The sequence below is a fragment of the Sinohyriopsis cumingii genome, chromosome 3 (assembly GCF_028554795.1).
Source record: "Sinohyriopsis cumingii isolate HCF-2022 chromosome 3, ASM2855479v2, whole genome shotgun sequence".
Lineage (NCBI taxonomy): Eukaryota > Metazoa > Mollusca > Bivalvia > Unionida > Unionidae > Sinohyriopsis > Sinohyriopsis cumingii.
Genome location: NC_142963.1, coordinates 141,416,793 through 141,444,669, shown reverse-complemented (window position 1 = coordinate 141,444,669; position 27,877 = coordinate 141,416,793). Strand labels below are relative to the sequence as shown.

General features: G+C 36.1%; 2 protein-coding genes across 3 annotated transcripts in view; one reads left to right on the top strand and one right to left on the bottom strand.

The window, feature by feature from the left end:
• Positions 1–102: 102 nt before the first annotated feature.
• On the top strand, positions 103–24,004 carry LOC149803969 (uncharacterized). 2 transcript variants are annotated; one of them, XM_089953799.1, is made up of 6 exons: positions 103–316; positions 8,517–8,586; positions 10,774–10,875; positions 12,229–12,313; positions 14,216–14,398; positions 19,385–24,004. In XM_089953799.1, the coding sequence occupies exons 1-6, from the start codon at positions 237–239 to the stop codon at positions 20,353–20,355; spliced, it is 1,491 nt and encodes a 496-aa protein (XP_089809925.1). In that variant the 5' UTR covers positions 103–236; the 3' UTR covers positions 20,356–24,004. The 2 variants fall into 2 exon arrangements, with proteins under 2 accessions (XP_089809925.1, XP_089809926.1); XM_089953800.1 differs by lacking the exon at positions 8,517–8,586 and having other exon boundaries at positions 105–316.
• Positions 24,005–24,458: 454 nt separating this feature from the next.
• The window catches only part of LOC149803968 (VWFA and cache domain-containing protein 1-like), a 115,579-nt gene continuing 112,160 nt past the window's right edge, over positions 24,459–27,877 (bottom strand). Inside the window, exon 25 of the mRNA XM_089954031.1 lies at positions 24,459–25,001. Within this exon, the coding sequence (XP_089810157.1) occupies positions 24,874–25,001 (128 nt within the window). The 3' untranslated portion in view covers positions 24,459–24,873. The remainder of the gene's footprint in view (positions 25,002–27,877) is intronic.

The window sequence follows — 27,877 nt, the reverse complement described above, 5'->3', positions numbered from 1 at the left end:
ATAACGAAACGTCATCGATTTGAGTGCTTCACTTCAAGTCTGTCGGAAGTTTTACGCATTCCGATTTTCGTTTTTTTCCGTACGATGAACGTGACTATTCTCGTTTAAATACGGGCACGTGAGGAAGAGCATGACTTGATTGTATCCTTCAGCTACGAGCGTTAGTTGTTTTCAATATATAGAGGAATAATTTACAAGCATCTTTCAAATGGGTCCGTGTCGAAGTGTAATAGAGAATGGTTGACTTTAGCATGGATCTAGACGGGGGAAGGACACCAAAGAGAATAAAATTAGAACCTGTGCCAGCTGGAGACAGGTCTGTATTTTTATGTCTAAGGTCAATGTTTGTGTTATATTAAAAGAAAAAAAAAAAGATTTTGTGTGCGATAAACAATTCATGTTGAAGGCCAGGTATCGCAAAGATGTGGTATGTCGAATAGCATTGTGAGCAGATGGAATTTTATAACTATAAATAATCGGTATAACATGCTAAAAAACCAATTGTTTTAGAGTATTGCATTAAATTACACTTGGCCCTTTGGGCTAAGTACGGCTTGTCAAAACGTACGTTACGAGACGTTAACCGTTAAATTGTATCGCCATTTTACAGATCGTGTGAAATAAAGTCCCACATACATGGCATCTGAGATTAGAAGAAATATTGTTTTTAAAAAATAGCTTACCCACAACTGTCAAGTTATTCCTTTTTCTGTATATTCCTGGGTCAAACATATTTTCACAAAATTGTCGTCGTACGTAACGCCTCAAGTTGAAGCCCCTTGAGGCTGTTAAGTAATTTAGACAGAACCTGATCAATGAAGTACATTAAACTCTTGCAACTAAACCAAGCAATTTTTCAAAAGTGCTGAGACATTTTTTTTTTTAGACACAGGCCCAGGGTTGGTGACTTAAAAAAATTACTAGCTCTGACTCACTCCACATAGGGGCCCCGAGTGGCCGAGTGGTCTAAAGCGCTCTTCGTTACGGATCACTGCCATCTCACCTCTGTCTGCGGCGGTTCGAGTCTAAGATTCAGCCAATGTGGGCATGTGAGAAAGCTTGCCAGTAGCTTCTCGTGGGTCGGTGGTTCTTTCCGGGGTTTTCCTGGTTCTTCCTCCACCATTAATACTGGCCGCCATGTATAGCCTATCGTGTGCTGAAAATTGGCGTTAAACCCCACAACAACAACGACTCACTACGCAAGTCCTGACTCCAATTTTCGTATGCCCAAAAGTGCTTTTTTAAAATAATTTTTTTTTTTTATCACACAACGATTGGGGCAGCAGAATTATTAAACTTTAACTTTAAGCAACTTGAACAATTTGTAGCAATTAAACAAGACAAAAAAAATAAGGTCAAAATCAGTGGCGTCACTCGGGTTGGTGTCACCCAGTGCGGTAGCTCATGGTGTCACCCCCATGGTCCTCCTTCCGTAACAGACCATACAGAATCCTTAGTAATGTCATTTTGGTGTCACCCCCTCTGATGGTGTCACCCGGTGCAGTCCGCACCCCCCGCATCCCCCTAGTGACGCCACTGCTGTGCCTGCTAGTCATGTATTTAAATATGATTGGTTATCCGCTTATGAAATCCGACTAGACCGAGCAGTGTGTGCTCTGTAAAATTTGCAATTTTTCATTTTGGTGTCACCTGGTGCAGTCCCCACCCCCCACACCCTCCTAGCGACGCCACTGGTCAAAATACTTCAAGTGTTTCTGCCAAAATAAAGTTGGCGCTGCTTTTTTTAAATTTCACTTTCACCAAAAGATGGCTGACTTTTAATCAAAGACTAGCAAACCATCCTGGACCACATCTGACTGAACTAAAAAGTATTTGTCAACATCGTTAGTAAATAACCTGATGAATAATATTGTGGAACATGTGTGACTTGTCATGTGAGTTTCTTTCCTAGTGACACCCCATTTGATGTGAAGATAATGTGTACAGTATGAGAAAAAGTAACAAAATATTGTACTACACAGCCATCGTGGAAACATAATTGAAATGTGTAGTTCCTGCATCACTGAAAGCCACATGCATGTTGATTTATGTGGTTACCAATTTTGTAAATATTTACCAGTAGTAAACATCACTAAGTTGTTTATGTACCTAAATGTTGCAGCTTTGTATAAGGAACTTAGGCCAGTGTGAGAGATGCCTTAATGTAATTGGCAACATTGATGAGTTCCTGCTGCAAATGAATGTCATGTACTCAACCTCTGTGACATTTTTTTGGCCACGTTTTTTATTACGTTATTGTTGGGGCTCTGCAGGCCGCATGTTTGGAATGTTGTTTTTTTGTTTCCGCTGCATCGTAAATCTCAAGGTTGTTGATGATATTGCAATATCACCATTATATGCCTTACCGAAATACTTTGGCAACAGCTGTCCATGTTTTCTTCAAGAACAGCAACATAAGTGAATTTATGTTGCCATTTAGCTTCTCGTGGGTCGGTGGTTCTTTCTGGGGTTTTCCCAGGTTCTTCCTCCACCATTAATACTGGCCGCCATGTATAGCCTATCGTGTGCTGAAAAATGGCGTTAAACCCCACAACAACAACAACAACAACAACAACAACAAAATGTTGCCATTTATAGTGGCAAAGGTGCCCATACAATTGTAAGTGATACAGTGTGTGTATGTGTGTGTGTTATTTGGATTTTTAACATAGCTTTACCAATTTTTCAGTAATATTGCTATGATGTCTGCATTGTGGCAGTTTATAGTGATGTCTAGCACTGTGGCATCATGCTGCAGACATGTAACATCATGTTCCACCCATTCACATTATCCTGACACCAGGCCGACCAGTCTTAACACTAATCTCCTAATGCTGAGCACCAAGCGAGGCATCTGCTAGACTCTTTTTATAATTCTTTGGTATGACTTGGCCAGGTTTCAAACCAGTGACCTCCCGCATTCAAAGCGGATGCTCTAACACCTTAGGCCAGCAGAGCGGTCATAAGTGATACAATCCCAAAACATGACAATTCTGGTGTGGGTGGGGTTTGGACTGATGTGCTCTCCAGTGCATCGTGGGGCCCATTTGTCATCCCATTTCCAGATATATAACCTCCTACATTACCAAGCACTATCTGAAATTTATCTGAAAATATTAAATTTCTCCAATAATTATCTGCAGTTATATGCAGGGGCCCCGAGTGTCCGAGTGGTCTAAAGTGCTCACCGTTCCGGATCACTGCCATCTCACCTCTGTCTGTGTGGGTTCGAGTCCAAGGCTCAGTTAGCATGGGTATGTGGGAAAGCCTGCCAGTAGCTTCTAGTGGGATGGTGGTTCTTCCATGGGTTTCCAGGGTTCTTCATCCACCAGTTATACTGGCCGCCATATATAGCATATCTTGTGCTGAAAAATGTCGTTAAACCCTAAAACAACAACAACAACAGCAGTTATATGCAATGTAGAATTAATTTTTCAACTAGAAAGTATGACATCATACTTATCTTTCAAAAGAGCACTTTATTATTATTATTATTATTATTACATGTATTAGAACAAAAAATAATTTATGATGAGTAAAGTGCGCTATTTGAGAGTGATATCAGTTTTTAAATTGTCCTTGATATTTTTGTAAAATTAGGAAATTAAAAGTGTCGCTGACCATTACAGTTTAAAAAGTTCTTTTTATTAATTCAACTGAAAAGTTACAGGAGTAAAATCCTTGATATATCAGTGCATTACAAATTTTGTATTTTTTTTTTTAAAATCAGCTTACCTGGGTTAAGCCGGCTGGAAATTTGACTTTGCCCATGGTGGATTGAGCTTGCCCCAAAATTCGAAAACAGAATATCACAACTACAGTCAAAATATAATCTTAATATAAAATAGTATATCTTTTAAGGAAATCACATTATACTTAGAGCTTGTTTGCACCTTAAAACCATGTGTCAGTAAATTAAAGTTATCAATAAAAAGATACATGAAGATAGATATGCACATGTAGATAAGGATAAATGTAAGGGGTTAGAATGCAGATATAGTTTGAAGAGGAAAGGCAGGCATATATGTGTGCAAGAGCCAACTGTTGAATGGATAAGTAGACAAAGGTTTTGGAGACAGCAAGATTTTAGAGAGAAAGAGGGACACCATTAGGCAAAAGACATAACTGAACAACTAGACAACCAAGATCAGAACTGTGTTAGCTTAATTTTAATCACATTTTAATATATCATACAATTTTTATGTATCTACTTTTCTACTTAAGGTTCAGTTGATATAATGTAGATTTATGTATCCTTTCGTTAAGAAAAGGTAAACCAAGTTTTAGATTCTGTGTCACCTTGAAATTGAAGATGTACATGTAAAAGTATTTGACAAGCCAACATTTGACAATGATTTGAGAGCACCCTTGTATCAATTTAATTATTTGCCAAACAGTATCATTCAGTCTCCTGTAATAATCATGTACATGGTAAATGATAAACACCACTTGTGGATGCTAGACTTTCATTGTTAGAGACTTTTACACAGACACCTATCAAAGAAATGTCACAAGTTATAACACTCCTCACCTTGAAATCGGGGACATACATCAAAACAATCTGACAAGCCGATTGTTTCTAGTCTGCAATCTCTGCATTTTCAGAGCTCACAGACTGCCTACACCTAGGTTAGAACTTGAAAGACAGTAAATCCTGCATGCTTATAAATAATACCGTTAAAATAGAACTGGTAAATAGAAAAATATAAATATTTATAAATTTATTCTGTGTGTTATAACTTATTTTGAATAGAAAGCAGTCACACTGTGTTAGTGAAACTGTCTTGACATTGCAAAATGGAAGTGACAGACAAATAAAGGATGAATAAAATTGCCAGAGTTTTTTGCAGCAGTAGTTCAAATAAATGTTAAATAAATGTGTATGTACTGTGGGGACTTTGCATAGTATAACACTTTGCTGACATAAAGCATTACAAACTGAATGTCACTTCCTTCACACCTTGAATTTTGTGGATTTACCAGTAGGGTTTGCCCAAGTATGATTTGAGCTTGCCCCAGGCATCAGGCAAGTGAATTTGTCCAGAATCTAGTAGCACTTGAAACACTGAGTGAAACTTGTCAAAAAGTCCTGGCAGCCTGCAGGACCAGAACGCTACTTCTCCTGTCCGTAACAAAACTGGTCCTACATTTTGACATACAGTCAGTGACTCAGTGATAACTACATGTAGACATGAATATCAGCCCATTGTAACATTATTAATATTTAATGAAACATGGAACATAAACACAGAATAAGATATTTGTATTGTCTTATTTATTACATATTGTTAAATTCAGCTAGGTTGCTTGATTCAAAGCAAATGTTTTAAATCAGTCTTCCAAAAAAACCCCATCCAAATGAGATTTGAATGTCATTTTACACACGATGATAACTACACAAAAAACCCATGCTAGTCTAATTTCTAATAAATGCATGTAGAATCTGGTCACCTGATTGTAATAGTCAGATGTGTTTTTGAAGGTTGAACATTTAATTTGACACTGTAATTGACGTCAGAAGGCTATATATAGAATGAGTGGCTTCTTTCAATTTCAATTATTTGATTCTCACTTCATTTTACTTCAAATTTAGGTTTAAAATCAGTGATTTGATGACTTTGAAATAAAGGATTTCACTTATTAACTATAGTGCAGGCATGGTATTTGTAAACTGCAGGTTCATTTGGTCAGGTACCATTTCAAAGAAAAGCCATGGTTGATCTCCTAAACCTAGAATCAGAATCTTTCTATTGTCTGTGCAGTGTTTGGAAGAAAACAAGATTGTGCCTGGGTCTACTTTGATAGGATTGTCACTCCTTGAAAAGCTGAATGTTGTACAATATGTAAGACTTGTTATAAAGAACTGCAGGCAATATATTTAAGTGTCTGAAATGGCAATATGAAGTTTGCAGCAAGACAGCAGCAATGACATGGAAGCCACCCCTATAATTGGGAAACCAGTCACTTTAGTTACTTCTATAGTATCGAGAAAAAGTGGGGCTTCTCTGGTTCAGCTGACATCACAGAAGTGGTTTATGCAAGGCTCTGGCAATGACAACTTTGTGATTGAAAACTGACCAGTTATAGTTCATTCAGCTCAGTGTCATGAATGATGTTGGTCTTTGTAGCTCAGTGAATTGTAAATTTAGCCGCTTCAAACGTAGATAAATTTACCTTATTCAGACATCAGCATTATGTTGTTTTCATTAAACGAATTAACATTTTTACTTAAGGGATAATTTTTTCTAAGGATCAGATAGACCATGTTTGCTTACATATGACATGTGACGGCTCCCATAGCTGCATTGTTGAATTGAACTCACTCTTAACTCCAGAGGCAACATCGTTGATTACATCATACAGACCACTCCTTTTCAGGATATATCGAATCACTGATTACATCATACAGACTACTCCTTTTCAGGATATATTAAATCGTTGATTACATCACACAGACCACTCCTTTTCAGGATATATCGAATCATTGATTACATCATACAGACCACTCCTTTTCAGGATATATCGAATCGTTGATTACATCATACAGATTACTCCTTTTCAGGATATATTGAATCGTTGATTACATCACACAGACTACTCCTTTTCAGGATATATCGAATGAGTAGTGGTGCTCTGAATGTTGATAGAAATGGTGTTGAAATCACAAAACACGTTTGGTTCCATTATGTGAAAATTAACTGAGCTGTGGTATACAGTTAATTTTTTGTACATCATTTCATTTCTTTTCTTGTACTTAAAAATAGTTCTTTCTGCAGCTGTGGTTTTAGGGCTGTGCAGGTCTGGTGCAAAATGAGAACATTGCACCCCTAAAATCTAATTTCTATATAACTGAAGAAATTCTGTGAAAGATTGATATTAAAATACAGCTTTGTTTTCAAAATCAAATTTGTTTTTAAATCTGCTTTAATTATAATTTGTCTTAAACAAATTCCTAATTTCTGGGCCCGGTGCAATTGTACTTTTCACACCTCGCTAAGGCTGCTACTGATTTCTGTTTTCCCGCTCTCTTTCTCTCCTAAATGATCTCATATCATAACAGTTCAGGCAGTGGGTGGGAAAGATGTATACTGTATGTAACATGCATAAAAAAAAACTGAACTAGAAACATTTTTAAAAAAATGCATTACAATAAGAAAAACATGTACAAGATGATAATTTATTAAAGTAATGAAGTTGAATTATAAAACAGCTGAATGAAAAATAATGAAACCTCAGTGTACAAGTTCAGATGCTTGCAACTCCAGTTTAATAATCCTTATAAGGTACAGATATATCTGGCTCTTATTGTGAATGAATGAGCGAGTATGTGAGCGGTAGGTCATAGTGCATGAAGTGCATGCTAACGTCAATCCCATGCCGTGAAATAAGAGCCCTTAGCAGTTTTGCTTTGTGGTCCAGATGAATATCCTACTCATTCTGCATAGGGATATAGTGATGGTCATAATTCAAGAGAATTGTTACATTTGTAGATTTCGGGTCTTTGTTGTCTGGTAAGGTTATCATTTATGTGTTATCAAGCTGATATATTGAAATACTGGTGTGTGGATTGTGTATCTTTTTTGTTCTGTTCTGTTTTAGTATATTAAGTATTCATTCTGTTTTGTTTTAGGTTTTTATCCTGTATGTTTCCTGTTGGTTAATAAACCACCGAGTGTTGTAGTTATTTCTATTTGTACAATGCCTGGCTCACATATTTAGATGGATAGATGATTTATTCCAGGCTGTGTGATTGTAGCCTTTATAGATGACTCGGGCATCTCACCTCAAGCAGCACAAGTTTGAGTCTTGATTTGCCCAATGTAGAAATGTGAGAGAGCTTGCTTGTGTCTTTCTGGATTCTTACTGAACCAAACTATTCTGGCTGCCATGTATGGCCTACCATGTGTTGAAAAATGGTGTTAAACCCAACAAAACCAATCCAAACCTCAACTCTGTATTAATTGCAGTGAATAAGCAATTACTTTGTGACTTCTTGCAATGAGACACTTGCACTATCTAGTTATCTAAAGCATTTTATGAACTATTATGGATATGCTTTTATGGTATTCCTTGGTGGTGTTTGCTGTTATATTTAATTCTAAACATTGTGGGTAGTGCCATTGTCTTAAAACATTCCAGCATGAAAGCCTTTCAAGTTTGAGAAAGATGCCCATTGGCCATTAGTATGGCCCATTGGCCTTCAATATGGACACCATTACTAAAATTGGAAAAACCTTTAAACTGCTTCTTTGCCATAATCAAATTTGACAGAAAGCATTCTGGCATGAAATTCTGTCAAATTTGACAGAAAGCATTCTGGCATGAAATTCTGTCAAATTTGACAGAAAGCATTTTTGTCATGAAGCTCCAATGATGTGCATCTGACATCAGATATGGCCACTGTTGCTAAAAATAGAAATCCTTGAAACAGCTTCTTATAAACAAACAAAACAGTTCAACTGAATGTGAAAAACATCCTAGCCTGAAGACCTTTCAGTTTGTCTGTCTTTTTACAGGCCACTGAATTTCTCCACAACACCAGATGATGTAGAATTGGGAATAGCAAAGAAGCAAAAGACTATTCGGGTAAGACATTTTTTGAGATTTTGAGAAGTTGTTAATGATATTGGGGCCTGGGTCATCAGAGATTGAAGGACAAGATGAGAAAACGGGCAAACCAGTGGATAATTGAGGAATTCTAGTTGTGCAGTGGAAAATCGTAGAACTTCAATAATGAAATTGATATTGGGTTTCATATCAGCTTTCTTTTTACATGTGAATAATTGTGTAATTTCATTTTAATCTGGGCATATCATATTAACACATTGTTCAACATTCCGTTGATTTGATTTCTTGATTCTCTTACCTTTTCCAGCCGTTATAGATAGCTAGATAAAAAGGTAAAGAAGTCTATAAATTTTGGAGTCAAAAGGTCATAACTGTTCACTGTTTTCAACACTAACTTTATTTCCTGACCTGAGATGTTGACCAGACTTTATGATCTATTTTTCACTTGGGATAAGTAACGAACCTGTAGCTTTTGAAAACATAGGGTCAGAGGTCAAGGTTGCCGTGATTGAATAAAAACAAACAATCTCAGCAGAGTAACTTTAACTGTAAATGAAGTTTCTTTATCACACTTTGGGTGAGGTAACTTTGGAACCAAAAGGTCAGAGGTCATTGTCACCATGGCTCAGAGATAGTTTTTTTGACAATAGCTTTTATTTTAGATTTAATTTCTTAACCAAACTTTGGGGATAGCTTGCATTTTCAGTAGGGAAGAAGCCTATCAATTTTTGGTGTAAGCATCAAGTAACTGAATAAATTTGTTTTTGCACAGTAACACGTTTTACAGTATAGTTCATTGATGTGGATTATGTTTTTGCACATTAACATGTTTTACAGTATAGTTCATTGATGTGGATTATGTTTTTGCACATTAACATGTTTTACAGTATAGTTTGTTGCTGTGGATTATGTTTTTGCACATTAACATGTTTTACAGTATAGTTTGTTGCTGTGGATTATGTTTTTGCACAATAACATGTTTTATAGTATAGTTTGTTGCTGTGGATTATGTTTTTGCACAATAACGTTTTACAGTATAGTTTGTTGCTGTGGATTATGTTTTTGCACAATAACATATTTTACAGTATTATTTCTTGCTGTGGATTATGTTTTTGCACAATAACATGTTTTACAGTATAGTTTGTTGCTGTGGATTTTTTTTGCTCTACATTTACAAGAGTGAATGCATGCAGTACACTATAAATAGAAGATGTGTTTCCTAGATGATTCGGTATTGACTGGGAAATTTAAAGCAGTGTGTTGTATATGCTGAGTATAGAGTGTCAATAGACAGAAGATGATGGCACACCATATTATATCGTAAATTTAAAGCAGTGTGTGTTGTATATGCTGAGTCTAAAGTGTCAAAAGACAGAAGATGATGGCACACCATATTATATAGTAAATTTAAAGCAGTGTGTGTTGTATATGCTGAGTCCAAAGTGTCAATAGACAGAAGATGATGGCACACCATATTATGTAGTAAATTTAAAGCAGTGTATGTTGTATATGCTGAGTCTAAAGTGTCAATAGACAGATGATGGTACACCATATTATATAGTAAATTTAAAGCAGTGTATGTTGTATATGCCGAGTCTAAAGTGTCAATAGACAGAAGATGATGGCACACCATATTATGTAGTAAATTTAAAGCAGTGTTGTATATGCTGAGTCTAAAGTGTCAATAGACAGAAGATGATGGCACACCCATATTATATAGTAAATTTAAAGCAGTGTGTGTTGTATATGCTGAGTCTAAAGTGTCAGTAGACAGAAGATGATGGCACACCATATTGTAAATTTAAAGCAGTGTATGTTGTATATGCTGAGTCTAAAGTGTCAATAGACAGAAGATGATGGCACACCATATTATGTAGTAAATTTAAAGCAGTGTGTGTTGTATATGCTGAGTCTAGAGTGTCAATAGACAGAAGATGATGGCACACCATATTATATAGTAAAATGAACATGATATAAAATATTTGGAGATAGTTTTCATAGTATATATTAAATTATGTGTGCTAAACTTTGTACATGTTTTTGTTGTAGGAAAAAAAACCAAAATGCCTTGAAATATACTATAGTTGTTTAATTTTGTTGTTCATTTTTTGTTGTCTAATTAGACGAGTTAACTACAATGCAAAAGGGAATTTTGCCTTATAGATGGTGTACCTGTAAAGTTGTAAAGTGTTTTCTTTTCTCCAGGACCCCATGTCTCACCGAATTATTGAGAAGCGGCGGCGGGATCGCATGAATAACTGTTTGGCTGACCTAAGTAAGCTGATTCCACCTAACTTCTTGAAACAGGTAATCAAATGTCTCATCTGGTTTTCTTCAAATATAATTCCACTGTATATGATATTTATTCATCCGATTTAAACACAACATTTTGGCAACTTTTTTATACACCAGTAGTACTCTTAAAATGGATTAAGCTTTTACTAAATTTCAAATTTTGCTAAAATGTTGCGCCTCCCTGAACTGATTGATTTACAATATACAAGAGAGGGAAAGAGTTGTTTTCAGCTGGGGAAGTTACCAAAAGGTGTGGTCTGTTCGTTTAAAGTTTTTCTTTCAGTGTAATGCTGAATTTCCTCCTTGTAATTATGCAGTAAATATCAGAAGACCCATTATTTCTCACACCCTATTCATTCTCTGGTACAGACAGAGCTGAAATGACATGGTCAGTGTCAAAGTATTGATGTCGCAGGATTACTTACTTTGTTTGATTGTTACTTCTTTCATATAAATAGCAACTTGACAAGGACAGAGGAGGCCATTGTCTTTAAATTGACATGGTCAGTATAGTCCATTGTCATTAAATTAACAAGGCTAGTGTAGACCTTCGTTTTTAAATTGACAAAGCATGTGTAGTTTATTGAGGTCAGAGTAGTCCATTGTCTCTTCATTCACAAGGCCAGTATAGACCATTGTCTTTAATATGACATGGTCAGTGTAATCCATTGTCTTTAAATTGACAAGGCCAGTGTAGTCCATTATCTTTCTATTGACAAGGCCAGTGTAGTCCATTGTCTTTCTATTGACAAGGCCAGTATAAGCCATTGTCTTTAAATTGACAAGGCCAGTGTAGATTATTGACAAGGTCAAACCAGTCTGTTTTCTTTCTATTGACAAGGCCAGTGTAATCCATTGTCTTTCAGTTGACATGACCAGTGTAGTTCATAGTTAATTGACTTGCCATTAATTATCTGTTGTCTGCTGTCCCAAAAGAAAAGGGGAGTTGATGCAGTTTGGTCATTTGTCTTTTTATTCATTATCTGTTGTCCTCTGTCATGGAAAATGTAGGAGGCTTGTTTGTTTTGTGGTTAGGTATTTCATTTTTTTCTTGCAAGGTCAGAAGATCAAGGTGGGAGTCTTTGGAAGAGACCATAAAGCAGTAGTACTAAATGGGCAAAGGCTAAAGTTTAATGAGTGCAGTGGAAAAGAGCATGGTGTAGCACAATAAAAATAGCATAGTGTAGCACAATGGAAAATACCTCCTTTTCAGTACACCAAATAAAAATGCCTCTGCTCATCAGTATTTAGTGACTGCTTGGAAAATTTGAGTTGCAACCTTGTTGAGGTGAACTTTTATCTTTGTTATCTGCAATACACTGAATTTTGCTGACTTACTCAACTTATAATATGTTTCCTCTGCAGGGTCAGGGTCGGATTGAAAAAACAGAGATTATAGAAATGGCAATAAAACATATCAACAACCTCACCGGCTTAGTGAAATGTCAAGGTAAGTTCAAATGTTGCATGAATTGACACAAATGTATGTACTTTTGGTTATATAAATAAATGAGCTTTAGAAAACCATTCTTTACTGTACATGTTCATCTCCTGAAAATTTTATTTTTGACTCGCTAGTCTGGGACCAGTAGGATCCCAAATTTCCCAGGTCAGTATAAGCCTAGGATCAGTCCAGCATCTGTGTCTGACATGTGAATACTTAACCAGTGCATTAGTACAAAAGACAGGAAAATTATTTTTAAAAAAATGCAAGCTCAAACTTCCGACAACTACTTTGTTGCTTATTAAGTTGTATAAATATTTTACTAACATTTTAAAATCACCTGATCATGCCTTTTTATTGGTGTCTCCTTTTTGACTCTTAGTACTGTAGTTAACAAAAACTTCAAGTTTAAAAGTTCTCAGCATAAGATAAAAGATATTAAACATGCCAATAAAGTAAAACACATTTGCAGTTCAAGGCTCTTTCAGTGAAACAGATGGGGAAAATAACCCATAAAGTCACTTTATGTGCAGTCATTGGCCCCAAAGGTAACAATTCACTTGACAGATAGTTATATGTGCTCCGACCTTTCACACCCTATATTAGATATTTTGACATTACCAAGAATTTTGTTAGGCAATTAACTATCAGACTTGTGTCATTACCAAGATATTTGTTATACAATTAACTGTTTGACTCGTATAATTTCCAAGATACTTGTGATAATTTTAACTCTACTTTCATCAGACTTGCCGTTATGTATTAATATTTTTTCTATGACTAGCAAGCTTGAGTTTCAACACCTTTTACATGTAAAAGTTTCATTTTGAATATGACATTTTAAGAAGCAAGAATTGCTTTTATTATTATTATTATTATTATTATGATTACTATTATTATAATTATTATTGAATATTTCCTGATAAAGAAATTGACTTGGGCTTCATTTGCAATTTTTAAGAAAAATGAATGTAAAAATTAAATGCTTCTCTCTACATAATGTTACATTGAAATTATCTAAAATCAACTTGGATGAATAAGAAAGATTGAACCTGTTTGTTTATTCATAAGGAAAACAACATAACCCTATGCTTCACAGCTCTCTCTCTCTCTGAAATTCTTTTAGAGCATGTCATAAACAATAAGTCATGCACACTTTATTGACAGTACATCTCTTCCATGGTGAGTGGTTAACCTACTCTGCAAAGCTATTCTCCAGGATCATCCATGGCAACATTCCATGCTCTCTACAATGCCTCCAGGATCATCCATGGCAACTTTCCAATCTCTCTACAATGCCTCCAGGATCATCCATGGCAACTTTCCATGCTCTCTACAATGCCTCCAGGATCATCCATGGCAACATTCCATGCTCTCTACAATGCCTCCAGGATCATCCATGGCAACTTTCCATGCTCTCTACAATGCCTCCAGGATCATCCATGGCAACAGTCCATGCTCTCTACAATGCCTCCAGGATCATCCATGGCAACTTTCCATGCTCTCTACAATGGCACCATGGAAAAATGAAAAATCGCTTCTTGAGCTGTACTGTAACATAATTTAGCAAACTGAATGACTTTGAGCTCCATGGTCATGCTTGCTTTACAGGAGGGCATTTTGGTAAGCTGAGGGTTTTTATATGAGGAACTACTGTAAACATATATGAAGTTCATAGGAATGAAAGTACACATACCTTATATACTTGCATACAAGTCTCAATTGCAAACAACATGGACCCTGATCTGTTAGTGCAATATGCAACGACAGATCAAGGTATATATTTGCAGGTGGACTGGACTTAAAAGCAGGCATAAATGGTAGAGTACATGTGTGTGAGTGATCATTATTGATATTATATATCTTCAGCAAGGGAATGTTTAATATTTCTTTTCTTTCCTATTTCAGAAGCAAATGGCAGTAATCTGCATGCCATCTTTCAGGAGCGTTTTTATCTTGGTTTCAAGGAGTGCCAGGCAGAAATGATTCAGTACCTGGTTGAAGTAGAGGGGTGGGATGTGAATGATCAAGTTTGTGTTCGAATGATGACTCATCTTGAACAAGCGAGCCAGAGGTTTTACATCACAAAGGGTCAGTATATACAGTGTATATTACATGAATTTTCCATTGTGGTGAACCTTAGCAATGGAAGGGTTGAAATTATTCAGCCAGTTCCATCAACTTTTTATTAAATTATCATAAAGCAAAGGTTCTGTCTTTTACATAAATGATCTAAACCCAGTTTGTTCTGTAAATCAGAATGATTTAAACCCAGTTTGTTCTGTAAATCAGAATGAAAAAAATGGCATTTGTTTGGTACTTACAATCTTAATGCAGGGACTATTCTAGGATGCACATTTTTGCTCCTTTTGAAAAATTTTTGTCAGAAAATTAAAACATTGAACAATGACATACTTTAAGACCGACATTTATATTTTCATTAAATTCCTTCTTTATACTTCAAATTACCCCCCATCTTTTTGAATTGAGTTTAGAATTTTATTCTTAAATTTTCTGTTCTAGAACAGACCCTAATATGGTATTTCAGCTTTATTTCATGACATTTCACTAGTGATATGAAGGAAATATGAAACTTGCTTTGGTCTCGCTGGTCAACAGAGAAACAGTAGTATCACCTTGATAGGGGCCCTGAGTGGCAGAGTGGTCTAAAGCGCTCACTGTTCGGATCACTGCCATCTCACCTCTGTCTGCGTTGGTTTTCGAGTCCAAGGCTCAGCTAGCATGGGTACATGGGAAAGCCTGCCAGTAACTTCTCGTGGGTTGGTGGTTCTTCCCTGGGTTTTCCAGGGTTCTTCCTCACCAGTTATACTGGCCACCATGTATAGCCTGTCTTGTGCTGAAAAATGGCGTTAAACACAACAACAACAGATGCATCCTACAACAGCAACAACAATCACCTTGATGCTAATGGTGGAAGTGTTTTGAGTATTATTGTCAGCTAGGTTTCAAATAACAAGGTGCTGTATCTTATATAGTCACCTGTCTTCAATTCCTGTATATAAATAATATTTTGTGATAATATTGCATCATGTGTAAAGTTTGTATAATGATTTGCTAGGAGTTCTCTTTGCCTAAGCAATAAGTTTGGACATTATTGGAAACAGGGTTATGGTGTGGTCTTTTTTTAAAAAGTTTTGTCATTATTGGAAACAGGATTATGGTGTGGTCTGTTTTTAAAAAGTTTTGTCATTATTGGAAACAGGGTTATGGTGTGGTCTTTTTTGTAGTAAGTTTTGGCATTATTGGAAACAGGGTTATGGTGTGGTCTTTTTTTTAAAAGTCAACAGATCTACATTACTTACTGTATTGATTGAAATGTGTTTGTGGCTGGAAAAAGAGTACATGAGTGTTACTGTGAGGTATGAGGGTACAGGAAATGAGTGAGATGATGTGAGGTTTGTGGGGCTGGAAACAGTAAACAAGTTTATGTGAGGCATGATCATCCTCCTCCAAATCCAAATCCAAATGGTTGTTGGGGCACCACAATTGACTTTACAACCAGTTCTCTCCATCTTTCCCTGTTTTCTACTGCCCTTTATGGAGTATATAAGTTATGTGGGGCTAGAAATGGAGTAAATGGGCGAGTTGATGTGAGGTATATGGGATTGGAATGGAATACATGGTTGAGTTGTGAGGTATGTGGGGCTGGAAATGGAATAACTGGGGGTTTTGTGAGATATGTGGGTGCAGTAAATATTTGAGTCAGTGTCAGTGTGTGGGGCAGGAAATGGACTAAATGAGTCAGTTGATGCAAGGTATTTGGGGCAGGAAATGGAGTAAATGAGTAAATTTAAGTTACATTAATCTGGAAAGAGTACATAGGTGAGTTGATATGAAATATTTTGGGCATTTCTACTTTACTATTGCAAGAGACTTGGCTTGACATTTTCCACCATCACAAGACGTCATAGGACAAGTAACATCTGAGATTACCATTCTCAGAAAGAACTTGGGCAACAATTGTAACATCAAACACTGTGACATTCAGGCAAGCTGGGTTGTCTGTCTCTTAAGCCGTCATTTAAATCGTGAATAAGACCAATGACATGCACACTTAAAAGTGTTTTGCCCAAGATTTGATTCTGCTTATCTAGACAGTTTTCCACTGCATATTTTTCTGGATATACCATCATACTTGCTTGCAAGTCAAATCCAGCTGTCACATGTTGTGCTGGCAGCTCTGGGTCAGTGTGGTTTGTTAGGAGTAATCAGTAGAACAAATAGAGTCTGACCTACCAGCGCATCCTAGGATGGCATATTTAGATCAGTGTGGTTTGTTGGTGTAATCAGTTGAACAAATAGACCCTAACCTACCAGTGCATCCTGGGATGGCAGATTTAGATCAGTGTGGTTTGCAGTTGATATATTCCAGTCTTTTATTTAACAGTACCATATCTGATTAATAAGATTTTGCTGCAGTTTAATTTAATGATTTTTGACAGTTGGAGATTAGTAAATTCTATGTACAAGAACCCATTTTGTCACATAGTTTTAAAAAAACCTTAACCTTGAGGTAAAAGAAATAAAAAGACGCTTAATCTAAGGTGTTGTTAGCAGTATGGCTGGAAGCACATGCATACACTCGAGTGGTGTTATGCTGAGTGGATATTTTTTATTATATATACAACACAGATTTTACAGATTATTCAATAGACAGTGATAAAATGGTTAAATATCTGCTTTGAATTATATATGTCTTACTTTCTATCCACTGAGCTGACATTACAGTTGAAGTGGCAGAGTGGTCTAAAGCGCTATCATTTACTGATAACTGCCATCTCACCTCTGTCTGCGTGGGTTTGAGTCTAGGATTTGGCCAATGTGAGCATGTGAGAAAGCTTGTCAGTAGCTTCTCGTGGGTCAGTGGTTCTTCCCGGGTTCTTCCTCCACCATTAACACTGGCTGCCATGCATAGCCTATTGTGTGCTGAAAAATGGCATTAAACCCCACAACAACAACAACAATGACATAACAATTTGGTTTCCACTGAGATAACTCAACAGTTTATTTTCATCTGAGATAACAAGTTGGTTTCCTTTGAGCATTTGACAGTTTGGTTTCATCTGAGATAAGTTGGTTTCCATTGAGCATTTGACAATTTGGTTTCCACTAAGCATTTGACAATTTGGTTTCCACTAAGCATTTGACAATTTGGTTTCCACTGAGATTTGACAATATGGTTTCACAGAGCTGACTTAACAGTTTGGTTTCCACTGAGCTGACTTAACAGTTTGGTTTCCACTGAGCTCACCTAACAGTTTGGTTTCCACTGAGCTGACTTGACAATTTGGTTTCTGTGCAGTCACTTTTGTTTGACTTCAGAAGCTGTTACAGAACTGTGCAGATTGGATGCCTTTTAGACAAAATGATGTTGTTGTAGGGATTAACACCATTTTTCAGCACAAGATGACAGCCAGTATAAATGGTGGAGGAAAAACCGGGGAAAACCCCAAAAACCACTGACCCATGAGAAGCTACTGGCAGGCTTTCCCACATACCCACATTGGCCAATCCAGACTTTAACCCACGCAGACAGAGTCATGATGGCAATGATCTGTAACAGTGAGCGCTTTAGACTACTCTGCCACTTGCGGGTCCCTAGACAAAATGAAGTCTATTCATTTGGATGCCCTAATGAAAAATGTCAGGGTTGTTGCTGTACTGGTTTGATTTGTTTGCATTATTGGTTTGATTTGGTATTTTATAGAACAGAAAAAGTAGGTTATTTAGTGCCTACGCATTAGGTTATTTAGTATCTGGTCAATTGGAGTAAAGTGCCTTGCCCAAGGATATCACTGAAAGTCAACCCAAGCCAATCTGAAAGTAGGATTTGAACCTACACACTTTTGCAAGTCTGGCATGCTGACCACTGAGCCGCTTCAGCTCTGCAAGATTGATTTAAAATATAGCCAATGAATTTAGGTATTTTAGGTCACCATGACCTGTCCAAAATAATTTCTGTCTGACAACTCTCGTCTTATTTAGCATACCTTCACCAAACCTCACAGATATCTTGGCCTCAGACCTAACCAGACCATAGATATATTGACCTTGGACCTCACCAAACCTCATATATTGACCTTAGACATGGCCAAACATTACTGATATTTTGCTCTTGAAGTTAACAAATAAATCCTATAGAGGTGTTCAGATGTTAAGGTCACTTGCTAGGTAACTTGGTTTTAGTATCCTGGCTAAAGTTCTAGCCAAACTTTACTGGTTGGTTGGTGTTTTGGGTACAACCGCCCCAAGATAAAGACACTGACAGTGAGAATGTTTTATATACATATCCATATATCAAATTAATCCATTAAGACAGTTTTGCATTTGTCCACCTCCATTTATCAAATTTTAGGGACAAATTTGTCAACCAGGCAACACCAGTACCATTCATCAACTTGTATCCATATGGGATCAACATTTGGTGACACTTTATTATTGCCCCATTGGAAAGGTCTAAGGAACAATATAGCAATAATAATATTTGTCATCATTAGACATGCAGTACCCTGAATTAATTTACTTTGTTCTGATCATAGTTGGAAAACCTTTGAGTAGTGGGAATAAGTCTTTATCTGGGAGTTAGAGGTCAAGGTCACTGGAACTTTATTGTGATTTTGGCCTAGTCATGATAAATCAAGTTTCTATGTTCAGTTCTTATTAAACATGGTTAGATTAATGTCCTGTTGATGGAAAGGTCCAAAAAGACAAAGGTCAGGGTCCATGGAGCAAATATGATTTTTTTGTTTTTACATGGCAAGTCAAGTTTTCTGCAGCTGTTTATCAACCAACTTTATAGCTGGACTATACTTTTGTAGAGGCAGCACCCTGTTGATTTGGGGTCAAGAACATACATCTTGCCTATGATAGAACCAGGGATTGAACCTTGGACAGCAGGGATATCGAGTAGTTTATCAGTTGTGTAGGTTGAATCAGTGGTAAATCCTGTTTTAAAGTTTTCAGGTTATGGTCATGAGTTAGATGGGTCAACTTATAGAGGTCAATACAACTTGTACCATCATTGTTGTCAGCATATTTTTGTTTTTTTTCTTCCAGACCGGACTGGAGAAGAGACAAACAAGGAACCGCTGCCAGTGGTGCATGAAGACAGGAAAGAAGTTCAACATCAGTTTTCTACAAACATTAGAACGTCTGTCTCTAGTAATGTCACTCCTCCAAGTTTCATTGATGAGAGATCCAATGGGAGCTACATGAATCAGGATAGTCCAAGCTTACAGGACAGACTTGGAATGGACAGTACTGTCTCGCAGCACATCAGCCGTGACCAGCATCTCAGAACACTTCTGGTTCCTTCACAAGGCCAGACAGGTAGTGAGACTGCATGTCTTAGTGGATCTGATGGTACCGAGTGTTGTTTTCCATCATTAGAGTCATGTATTTCAAGGAATGAAGGTGACAAATCATCAGAATTGTCTTCTGATTATAGACTTACTAGCCCAGGGAGTGGGACAAGCAACAGCAAAGAACAACAAAATGTGTACAAATTTAAACATAACATCACGAAAAGGTTTTCACAGGAAAACCGTACAAAAAATCAACAAAGTGATTCATCATCAAGTTCCAAAGAGAGGAATATTCGCAGTGGCGAGAAACCCAAACGCAGCAAGTTCCAAAGATATCGTTCATGCAGTCCCAATTCAGATTCCACTCGCTACCCAAATTCAGAAAGCTCTGGCACCATTGGTGGCATATTGTGCTCCGATCCATTCCTTCATTCTTCTCATTCCTTACCAGCATTCGTATTGCATCCTTCGGGGACACATTACATGCCACTGTCAATCCATCCATCATTTTTCAGGAAGTCATTTAATTTGGGAGACTCAAACACATGTCAGTCTCAAGTTTTTCACCCAATCAGCATACCTGTCAATTTTGGCGGGCCTTTGGTTACAATGAGAAAGATGAACATTCGATCAAATAATGCAAGTCCCAGCATTCATTGTGACCCTTCCTCAGACACAGCTTCAATGGAAAGCAGTGATGCAGGATCCCAGAAAGCATCATAAGGGGAGTTAAACTTCTCCTTAGGGAGTGTTTAGGTACTGATATGATAGCTCTTTCTGAAAAGTTAACGAGAAAGAAAAATGTGTGCATGAACACATTCCTTGTTACAGCAGACCTGAAGTTTGCAGTACTAAAGTAAATTTTATCTTGGTTGGTTTACAAAGTTATAGTTTATTTGTAAGTTGTATATTTTGATGAAAGTGCTAAGACGTGCAGAGTTGTTACTGCCATTGTTACATTGTAATCTGTATGTTGTTTTTGTATTAGTGAGTTTGAACTTTGTTAATGACAAATCTTGTACAGGAAACTGTTGTTATGTAACTCAAATATTTAGAAAACTGTGTGATGAAGCATTGTTTACAGTGTTGAGTTTTAATTGTTTCATGTAAGTGCAATTTATAAGTATAGATTAAGTTTTGTTTTCAAATCCTCATATTAGACTGCTCTATCGATTTCCTGCCTACTTTCATGTTGGGAAATATGGCTAGCAGGACATGGAGGTTTTCCAATAGGAAGTTAGTATGTTCTTTTTTGTTCTTATTATATACCTTTGGGCTCAAATAAATGCATACATGATAAAGTATGCATGCCAATACACATAATAACCACACTGACTCCCAAAAGAAATTAGTGTCAATGAAAGAATAATTCCATTATAGAACCATGTCCCTTTTGTTTGTTTTAATTGTTTTATTATCAAACTTTATTCAGTCAACCAGGATTAATACCTGTTTAGCAGTAGTTACAGTTTATTAAACAAAGATATTAACAAGCCACCTCAGCACCTTGTGATAATAGTCACACATGACTTGTATAAAGTAACAATACCTTTCAGATTCTCCTTGTGGTGGTTGAATTCAAATACAACTGTTACAAGGATGTTTGAAAATCTAATAAGCCTGACAGAAAGCAGATGACAAAGGTGGCAGGTGAACATGGGGGAATCAGAGAACAACCCAAGACCTGCCAACCCATAAACTTTTGCCACAAGTCTTTGGGCATGACAGTTAAAATAAGGATGTACGGAATAAAAGAACAAATTATGGAAATATGGTTGTTTGCAGTAAAATCTTGTTAGTAGCTTGTCCGTGTTTGATTTGGATCATAATATCATAATAGATTCTGTGGAATTATTCAGTGAACCAGACTAACTTCAGAAACCACTTTTCTCACTTCTCAGAGGTGGCTGCCCAAACAGGTTAAAATGTACAAGTTCAACTGATTTTTAAGTCTGTATTATACATGTACTTTAATATGTATTAAAAATAAATTTCGTAAACATTCTTTTATTTCAGATTAAAGAAATATTTTGAATGGATTCAGTCATGGAATCCTGAAAAGCTTGCAAAATTAGAAATTATTCAACTCGTATAAATGTTATGAACCCAACACAGTACAAGAGCCTATTAATTACATGTGATCCAATAAAACATAAGAAAAAAGGATTCTTTTAGCCAGGAAATCAGTCTGATAAATTAAATATAAAATTAACAGCAATGTTGTGTAATACAATATAGTGTTATGATGGGAAATTTATCATGATGTTATAGTGGGATATTGATCAAACTAATATCAAAAATTTTAAATGGGCCAAAGCAACATAAAATTTAAGGGGACTTGTGATAATAGCATTGTAATAGATATAATATCTTTTTCCAAGATCTTATACACAAGGCATCACAATAATGTATTAAAAATGAAAAAAGGGTATTAACCCCCCCCCCCCACACATTTCATGTAATCTAACAACCCATTTCGACTTTAACATAAGATGTGAAATAGTATCATGTTTTTTACATGCTCTACACCAATATATATTTGGTTTATTGCTTGATGTATCTAATATATTCTAGAGGCTGAACATCCTTTATGAATATTCATAAAAAGGTTTCTTGTTTAAGAGGAATCTGTTCCTTGATGTTGTTTTTGTTATTGCTTTTAAGATTTTGTCAGTTAGGAATGTCATACGTATTTGATACACAGATGACAGTCCTCTTTTTATGTGTACTTCAGAACAGAATGTATATATGTATATATTTTTCAGCAGTTGTCATCGTAGGAAGTCTGTAATTTTGCCAATATTAATTTTAATGCAATGGCTTGTTGTCATTGTAGGAAGTCTGTAATTCTGCCAATATCAGTTTTAATGCAATGGCTTGTTGTCATCGTAGGAAGTCTGTAAATCTGCCAATATCAGTTTTAATGCAGTGGCTTCTTGTCATCGTAGGAAGTCTGTAATTCTGCCAATATCAGTTTTAATGCAATGGCTTGTTGTCATCGTAGGAAGTCTGTAATTCTGCCAATATCAGTTTTAATGCAATGGCTTGTCCATCTTATGGAACATGTTATCGCTACTCTTAAACTACTGGGATGATTGCCATGAAACTTGACACATTCATCACAAAGTTGGATAATGGGTGTGATGAGAGGGTTTGCTCATTTGAACATATATTAGGGGCCATCCATTTAGTATGTACTAAAAAATTTGGTAAAGCTTGACCCCTCCCTGTACACGTACATACTTTTTTACACCACCCACCTATGTACATACGCTCGATACCCCCCCTCTGAATTCTATAGAACTGCCTATATTTAATCCATGCAGAAACGATCAAGGATTAATAATATTAACCTGTTAAATAAAACAGATAGTCCACTGATGTTGAATGTCTGGCTGCATAAAAAAAAATAAGCTGCATAACTTTAATACATTTGTCTAGTGTCCGCTAAAATCAAAAAACCAGTTGAACATGTTACATATTAGACAAATTATTATTGAGGTTTCACCACCCACCCAACCCATTTCCTATGGGTACGTACATTATCAGTAGATGCACCCATAAGCAAGCGTATGCATTTAGGTTAAACCCCCCTCCCCCTCCATGCGCACATACTAAATGGATGGCCCCTTACGACTACGATGGTGGCCATATTCAAATTTTTTGTTATAACTACTCCCTTCTAAACAGAAGGTCATGTCAACATGGTGTTTTCATTACAAGACTTGTGTCTAGTTGGTCCTAAATGAAAATGGTGCCAGGCTGATGATATGGGCTTTTCAACAAAACATCTTTTCATGCCTAATTGGTCCGAAATGAAAATGATGCTCTTGAGTTGTGCAGTACCATTTAGATTAAAATAATATCACCATCTTTACCCAGCATATGTGAAATTTTCACCTTCAACCAAAAATTGTCCACTAATAACTTGATTCAGGTCTGCATTCATCAATTGATTTCTGATTGTTTTCATCCAAATTTCTGATACATACAGCTGTTGAAAACTATATTACAGAAATATATTGTGCATGAGAACATTGGTGAATAATTCACAATGGCCTTTCTAAAATCAAAACCTATAAAAACTTGATTGAAAAAATCAACACATAAGATTCATAAATGAAATGCTGATGGTCTTTACCCACTTAACACAGTGACATCCTTGTTTGTGTTAATATATTCTGAAATGAAATTAGACAAGGATATCATAAATGCTATAGAATCGTTATATTTTGTGATGATGTCAACTGATACATTTTTAATCTATGATCCATAATTGTATTTGTTTACATGTACATGTGATATATTTGTACACTGACTTTGTTGTAGTATTTGTTGTTGAGAATTGTTGAAAATAAATTTGTTCTTCAGATATGAATCTTTGTCCTTTCTTTTGTAATGAAGATGCAAAAATTTCCTGGAGTTTCAACTCGTGAAATCATTCTTTACTCCACACAGTAAACGTGCAAATAAATCTTATGCTGGCAGATGTACTATATCTAGTCAAATAAATCTTATGCTGGCAGATGTACTATATCTAGTCAAATAAATCTTATGCTGGCAGATGTCCTGTATCTAGTCAAATAAATCTTATGCTGACAGATGTACTATATCTAGTTAAAATGGTAACGTTTCTCAAGTCAAAAAGTTCATGCGACCTTAGAGTCAATATGTTAGTGCGACTTGAGAGTCAAAATGTCATTGTTACTTGAGTCAGAACGTCTATGTGACTACAAGGCTTGACACAAGACATGATATAGTGGCAACCTGTGTGATGCAATGGAATCATACCAAATACACACATGAATTTTGATAAATAAGACAAATTCCAATTAAATTTTTATTAACGTTTATGCTATTAATGTAATGTCCAGTAAAGTAAACTGAACATATTTACATGTTTACAACAAACACTCAAGTCCAATTTCATTTCAAGATAATAATATATACTGGTTATGTAGTGAGAAAAAACCCAACAGAGTTACACCCAAGAGATTATGTGCAGAGTCAAACCATTTTTATCAAGTTAATATACATTTTATATACATTAAAGAACTGGATACAAGAAAAAAGTTTACTTTCAGACACAAAATACTCCCACATAAATGGCCATTTTTAGTTCTTAAAAAATAATTAAAAAATGCAATGAAAATCTAAGAGGCAGAATGGCTATTCTTTTCTTTCTATAGTCTTTTGCTCCACTAAGGTAGGTAACTCTTGGTTATGACTCGGTGTTGAAAGTTATTTCCCCATTGGCTCATATGGCACTGTAGATGCTGGAGCCCTTCCAAGTGAGACACTCTCTGTAGAATGATTGAAGAGAGTGCTGTCAAACATTGTGCTACCTGTCAGATACTTCCCTCCGGTGTCTGAAAAAAATCAAGACTTATTTCTTTGTTTTTAACATTAAAACAAGTCTTCACTAAGTGTGGCCAACTGCAGTTAATGCTTCAAAGAACCTGACACTCAGTGCTTACAACCCTCAGCCACTGACATACCTTTAAGAAGTTGATTATTTTTTGTTTTTATGGATTACTACCCTCTTCAAGAGGGTTCATCAAGCCATGGCGAGGTTTTATTAAGGAGTTTTTAAAACCCTTTCAAGGAGCATTCTTTCCTCACACGTTACTTTATGTGTAATAAAGTATAAAAGTACACCCCTCTACTGGCCTAGTAGTTAGAATATCTACCTTGGATGTGGGAGGTCACAGCATCGAACCCAGGATTAGCCATACCAAAGACTTATAAAAATGGTACTAACAGCTGCCTTCCTAGGTGTTCAGCATTAAGAGGTTAGTGTTAGGACTGGTGCCAGAATAATGTGACTGGGTGGGACATCATCCTACATGTCTGCGGCATGATGCCCTAGTGCTAGACATCACTATAAACTGTCATGCTGCAGACATCGTAGCAGTATGACTAAAAAGATTTAAAAGTTACATTAAAAATCCAAATCACACACACACAGGTATAAAAGGCGAAGAAAAACAAAATAATTATAGCACCATTACAGTAAATGGATAGTACTCAATTTGGCAAACTATCTGTCATGTGTCATTTGATCCACCTGATTTTACCCCAAGGAGTGTTGGGCAATCATAATTTAAAAAACCCCAACAAATTAAACAGTCTTTTAAGTATAAAATGTAACCGTTTTTAAATTCAGGGAAGTTTATGGAAACCCTTCAAATTCAAGGGTTTTACCTGATAGTACCCTTATTATCAACATTTTATTAGCAAAATATTTTTCTCAAAATCAAAATAAGTTGAACAAGTTTGTATTATTCCTGTTAACAGAAATGCAGTTAATGTATAGTCCATTAATTCTTTGCATGCCAGTTAATTAAAATTCTTAAGCACTTTCAATTTTCATAACAAAGACATAAAAATGGTATGAACAGCTGCCTTGCAAGGTGCTCAGCATTAAGAAGTTAGTGTTAGGACTGGTTGGCCTGGTGTCAGGATAATTTGATTTGGGGTTACTTCATGCTGCATCTCTGTGGCATGATACTCCAGTGCTAGACATCACTACAGAACTGCCATACTGCAGACATTGTAGCGATATGACTGATTTTTTTTTAAAGCAACGTCAAAAATCCAAACAAAAAACTCAGTTTTCACATTTTCAATAAAAAATTATCTGTACAAAAGTTTAATGATCTAAAAACATAATTTCTATGGACTGCACTGCAACAGCATAAACTATGTATTGCCAAGACATAAGCTATGCACAGCTACTGAATAAACTGTGTATTACTGCTGCATAAACTATGCAATACTACTGAATAAACTATGGATTACTGATGCATAAACATGCATTGCCTCTGAATAAATTATGGATTACTGCTGCATAAGCTACGGATTACTGCTGCATAAACTGGATTACTGCTGCATAAACTATTCATTGCTACTGCATAAACTATGGATTAATGCTGCATAAACTATGGATTACTGCTGCATAAACTATGGAATAATGCTGCATAAACTATGCATTGCCTCTTAATAAACTATGGATTACTGCTGCATAAGCTATGGCTTACTGTGGCATAAACTATGAATTACTGCAGAAAAAACTTTGCATTGCTACTGAATAAACTAAGGATTACTGCTGCACAAACTAGAGATTACTACTGCATAAACTATGAATTACTGTGGCATAAACTATGGATTACTGCTGCATAAACTATGAATTACTGCTGCATAAACTACGAATTACTGCAGCATAAACTATGGATTACTGTGGCATAAACTATGAATTACTGCAGCATAAAATATGCATTGCCACTGAATAAACTGTATTACTACTGCATAAACTATGCACTGCTACTAAATAAACTATGGATTACTGCTGTATAAACTATGCACTGCTACTAAGCACTATGGATTACTGCTGCATAAACTATGGATTAATGCTGCATAAACTATGCATTGCTACTGAATAAACCGTATTGCTACTGCAAAAACTATGGATTACTGCTGAATAAACTATGCATTGCTACTGCATAAACTATGAATTACTGCTGCATAAACTACGAATTACTGCAGCATAAACTATGGATTACTGTGGCATAAACTATGAATTACTGCAGCATAAAATATGCATTGCCACTGAATAAACTGTATTACTACTGCATAAACTATGCACTGCTACTAAATAAACTATGGATTACTGCTGTATAAACTATGCACTGCTACTAAGCACTATGGATTACTGCTGCATAAACTATGGATTAATGCTGCATAAACTATGCATTGCTACTGAATAAACCGTATTGCTACTGCAAAAACTATGGATTACTGCTGCATAAACTATGGATTACTACTGAATAAACTATGCATTGCTACTGCATAAACTATGGATTACTGCTGCATAAACTATGAATTACTACTGAATAAACTGTATTGCTACTGCAAAAACTATGGATTACTGCTGCATAAACTATGCACTGCTACTAAATAAACTATGGATTACTGCTGCATAAACTATGCACTGCTACTAAGCACTATGGATTACTGCTGCACAAACTATGGATTACTGCTGCATAAACTATGGATTACTGCTGCATGAACTATGGATTACTGCTGCATAAACTATGAATTACTGCTGCATTAACTATGCACTGCTACTAAATAAACTATGGATTACTGCTGCATAAACTATGCACTGCTACTAAGCACTATGGATTACTGCTGCACAAACTATGGAATACTGATGCATAAACTATGGATTAATGCATAAAATATA

Excerpts from the sequence above, each read along its gene's own strand:
- LOC149803969 (XM_089953799.1), top strand. The coding sequence starts at position 237 with ATGGTTGACTTTAGCATGGATCTAGACGGGGGAAGGACACCAAAGAGA. Across the intron at positions 317-8,516 it reads CCTGTGCCAGCTGGAGACAG|GCCACTGAATTTCTCCACAA; the intron begins GTCTGTATTTTT and ends GTCTTTTTACAG. Across the intron at positions 14,399-19,384 it reads GAGGTTTTACATCACAAAGG|ACCGGACTGGAGAAGAGACA; the intron begins GTCAGTATATAC and ends TTTTTCTTCCAG.